We start from the raw sequence: 4,758 nt of genomic DNA, 5'->3' as shown, positions 1-4,758 counted from the left end.
TAATCCCAATCATATACCACAGCTTGTTCAGCCATTTCCCAATTGATGGGCATCCCTGAAATTTCCAGTTCTTTGTCACCACAAAGAAAGCTGCTATAAACATTTTAGAACATGTAGTTTCTTTTCATTTCCCTCTAATTATATTTAAAAAGAGACAAATGTTGGTATTGCTAGGTCAAAGAATGTAGGTACTTTAATAACTCTTTGAGTGTAATTCCATATTGTACTCCCAAGAAGTTGGATCAGGTACAATTCCACTACCTGTGAATTGTCCCAATTTTTCCTTATCCTCTTTAACATTTGTCACTTTCCTCTTTTATCATTTTAATCAATTTGATAGGCATAAAATGATATCTCAAAGGTTGTTTTATTTGTATTTTTCTAGTTAATCATAATTTAGAACATTTTTATATGATTAATAAATGGTTTTGATTTATCATAAAATTTCCTGTTCATATTTTTTGACCACTTATCAAATGGGGAATGACTTTTACCTATAGATTTGATAAAATTTTTTAGTTTAGAGATGGGATCTTTATCTGATCTTGGCTACATTTGTTTTACATGTACAAAAGCATTTAAATTTAATGTCATTGAGATTATCAATTTTATACCTTACTTTGTTCACTGTATCTTGTTTATTCATAAATTGTTGACCCATCCATAAGTCTAATAACTAATATGTTCCATATCCATTCTAATTTTCTTGTAAAATCTCTCTTTCTATCTAAGTCATGTACCATTTTGACCTTATCTTGGTAAGTGATATAAGATATTAGTCTATGATGATAGTATTAAAAAGATATTAATAATTTTCTTTTTTTTAAATAGAGAATCAGAGAAGTCATCTAGTAGATTGACTAATCCACCTGAGGCATTGCATTCAGTAAAATATTAGTCAAACACAATGTGGATCAGCTCAGTTTAGCAACAAAATAATCTGTTAAGGACAGAAACTATGCTTATCAAGAAACTTTTATGGAGAACTCCTAAGAGAGAAAAAGGACACTAAAGTGTGTGGTTTCATAGGTGTGAATAGCCCTGGTCACATGAATTCTCTCTACAGGTGCTTTACTATTCTGATTTTTGAAGTGTGTGCTCATTCTCTCTGCAGATATTACTTGAATTTATTGGAGAATGTACTTAAGATTTATGGGTGGAATGTTATATAGATATTTAATGCTTGCTTTTCATTTTCAGTAAATATTTTTATGAAGATAAATCATTAATGGCTAATTTATTATTCAGAACAGTGTGTGTGTGTGTGTGTGTGTGTGTGTGTACATGCAAGAGTGGGAGACTAATGAATTATAATATTGATGAGAATACTTAGTTAAGATTTATCTCTAGGACTGTGAGAGATACAAGGCTGCCCCTCTGGAAATCACATAACCTGCCAAAGTGAATGTAGGTAGGATTGCCTCAACCTAGGAAAAGAGAGACTAGGAGAAAATTTGGATTGGTACCATGTCTGAGCTATAGTAATAGTAGCTTTTTGTAGGGCTTCCATGTTACAATGTTAGTTAATATTGATCTTATAGTCCTTATAACCCTGTCTTATGTCAAGAAAATACATAAAGGAAAAAATGAACTACACCTTTAGCACAGAGAGTAAGGCAGTGTATTTGAGCTGTGAAGGCAACAACTATGAAAACTGTCTCATCAAACTGTACCAGACTTTATATGCTTTGATATGCTTCCAAAAGTTATATAAAAGCAGAGGGGAGCAATATTGTTGCTAGTTTGAGCCTAGCCTTAATAACCTTATAACATTGGAAGTGGAGAGAGAAAACCACTCTTGTTGCAGCATGGCAATAATGCTACATGGCTACATTACCTGAGAATCTTTGGATAGAATCTTTGTTTCTATTCAAAGCATTTCTCTTTTACCAAATGTGCTACTAGAGTTATAAGGTTGTTATTATCTGCATATCTGGCAAAATTATGCATATGAATATAAAGAAAATAAAAAAAAAATCTTCTCCTCTGTTAAGGACCTTGAAGGGGGAGGTCAGTTCTCAGAGAGCCTTCGCGGCTGTGAATCATAAACTTGAAAGAGTTGCAAAGCAGCCTTCACAGATGTTCCTTGTGCATTGGGAATTAAATAAATTGGAGGCAAGAGGGAAGAGGAGAGAGGTCAGACAACACAACTACCTCTCAGTAGAGAGGACAGAGAACAGCAACTGCCTCAGTCTCCTTGTATCATCATCATCCTTTTACATAAAGAGATCTATTCTACAGGTCTGAGTTAGACCTCCAGCAGCCATTGGCAGGTGGCTCCTGTATCACAACACTCCTTTAGGTCATATCTGAGACATGCACTAAAAATAAAGTTTTAGTACTTTGATATTATTTTTCAATTTACATAATTGTTCCCTTGTGTTTTTTTGTAAACAGCTAAATTAAAGCATTGTTCCATTCTATCTATTGATTCTTAGTTTATAATCCTAAAGGAATTTTTAGCTCTTAATTCTTTTGTAGTAGAATTTATTTATTAAAGTGCCATCTAAAAATAATTATTACAGAAGTGGTAGGAGGGACAAGCTTAGCAAGCTTGACAAAGGTGACTTTGAGCAGCTGCTGCTGCTGCAGTGCATCAGATGGGAGACTTAGGTGTAGAGTTGGGGAGATGGTGTAAGTCAGGGCATTCTCTCAGCTTTGGGTAGAAATAAGAGTGAAAATGTTTTGTAATCGTAGAAGTAATGATTGTGTCAGAGATGCTATTATAATTTTAGTTGCTTAAAATTGCACTAAGACTTTTGGGGCATCTTATATTAACATCACCTATTGATAGTGACAATTAACATGTTCCTTTTCCAAAGTATATTACAAACAACAGAGGCAAGACATATTCAAGTGAGAAGTTTAGTAATAATGAAGTATTTAAATAAAATTTCAAGATACAGTAGGAAAGATTTTTGCCAATTTGTACATAAAGAATTGCTAAATGAGAGATAAACACTGAGTGATTCAGGAGTTCAGAAAAAAGTTAATTGATTTCTCTGTGGGACGGTCAGGGAAGACTTTAGGAAACTGGTGTCTTATACAGGGTCTAGTATATTATATTTATTCAATAAATGTGAGTTGAATGAATGAATAAAGAGAAATTTTAGTTGAATTTTAGAGGATAAAGAAAATTGAATAACAAAAGTAATGTAGCATGGAGAGATAAATAGAGGCCATGAGGAGACCAATTTGTTTTGAATGTAGGGAAGCATGGGAGATAAAGCAGAAAAAGTTAGTCGGGGCTCAGAATATTGAAAAGTTCTTAAGTATGGGAGAGGTTTAAAAAAGAGTTGTTTTAGAAAAAGTAATCTGAGAGTGCTGCGCAAGATTTTGGGAAAAGAATGGGAGAAAACAAAAACAAGATCAGATAATTTGTCATTATACAGGCATCATACTATAAATTCTTATCCTCATTAGAAAGACTTGTACTACAAAGCTCAGCATTATGGTCTCAGAGAGAGGGGAATTTTCTTGCAGCCAGAAGCTTCCTGAAGGCTCCTTTCATGTCTTGATTCCTCAGACTATAGATAAAAGGATTTAGCATTGGTGTTACCACAGTGTACATGATTGACATGACTGTCTCCTTGACTGTGGAGTTGTTTGTTGAAGGGCACAAGTAAAGGCCAATGACTGTTCCATAGAAGAGAGAGACCACTGAGAGATGGGAACCACAAGTAGAGAAGGCTTTGCGGATGCCCCTCACAGAGGGCACCCTGAGGATAGAAGAGATGATACGAGCATAAGATGTGATAATTAGCAGGAATGGCACAACCAAAATCAGTCCCCCCATGACAAAGATTACCAATTCATTTAGCTGGGTGTCTGAACAGGCTAATTTCAGTAGGGCAGACATGTCACAGAAGAAGTGGGGGATAATGTTGTTGACACAGAAAGATAATCGAGACATGAGCAGGGTGTGCAGTAAGGCATGGAAGGCAGTAAGGACCCAGGAAAGCACCACAAGAGAGCTGCACAACTTGGGGTTCATCATGACTGTGTAGTGTAGTGGATAGCAGATGGCTACATAGCGGTCATAGGCCATGGCTACCAGCAGGAAGCTCTCTAAGTCTGCAAAAAAAAGGAAGAAGTACATCTGGGTCAGGCAGCCAGGATAGGCAATGGCTGGTTTTTTGCTTTGCATGTTTACCAGCAGTTTGGGAATGGTGACAGAAGAGAAACATATGTCAGAGAAGGACAGGTTGCTGAGGAACAGATACATGGGTGTGTGCAGGTGGGAATCCACATGAATCAAGAGGATAATAAGCATGTTCCCAAGGACTGTAGTAAGATACATAGTCAGGAAGAGGGCATAGAAAGGAGCCTTCATCTCTGGATGGATTGGCAGGCCCAGGAGAAGGAACTCAGAGATAATGGTTTGGTTTTCCTTTTCATTATGAACTTGCTTCATCTGAAAGAAAAAAAAATTACTTACTATTTAATTTAAAGAAAGTGAAACAATCAATTTTAATAAATATACAAATATCCTGAGATTCAGTTCCTAGAATTTCAGAGTTGGAAGAAATCTTGGAAAACACCAAATTCAACTCCTAATTTTACACGTACAAATTGAATTCCTGAGAAGTGATTTGATCAAGGTCTCACAATAAATTAATGTCTGAATAGGGATTTGAACTCAGATGTCCTGAATTCAAGTCCAGTTCTCGGCTACTTGTCTCTTTCTTTATAGTTCATCATGCCATAGGAGCAGAAATTTAATAGAAGTTAATAGAACATTTAGGGCAGGAAAATTTA

General features: G+C 35.6%; 1 protein-coding gene across 1 annotated transcript; it reads right to left on the bottom strand.

The window, feature by feature from the left end:
* Positions 1-3,457: 3,457 nt before the first annotated feature.
* Positions 3,458-4,414, bottom strand: LOC127546446 (olfactory receptor-like protein DTMT). The gene has a single exon (XM_051973559.1). The coding sequence runs from the start codon at positions 4,412-4,414 to the stop codon at positions 3,458-3,460; it is 957 nt and encodes a 318-aa protein (XP_051829519.1).
* Between the last annotated feature and the right edge of the window lie 344 nt (positions 4,415-4,758).

This window comes from Antechinus flavipes, chromosome 2 (assembly GCF_016432865.1).
Source record: "Antechinus flavipes isolate AdamAnt ecotype Samford, QLD, Australia chromosome 2, AdamAnt_v2, whole genome shotgun sequence".
Lineage (NCBI taxonomy): Eukaryota > Metazoa > Chordata > Mammalia > Dasyuromorphia > Dasyuridae > Antechinus > Antechinus flavipes.
Note: the sequence above shows the minus strand (reverse complement) of the source record. Positions and strands in the feature narration are given on the sequence as shown.

Coding starts and splice junctions, on each gene's coding strand:
- LOC127546446 (XM_051973559.1), bottom strand. CDS start 4,414: ATGAAGCAAGTTCATAATGAAAAGGAAAACCAAACCATTATCTCTGAG.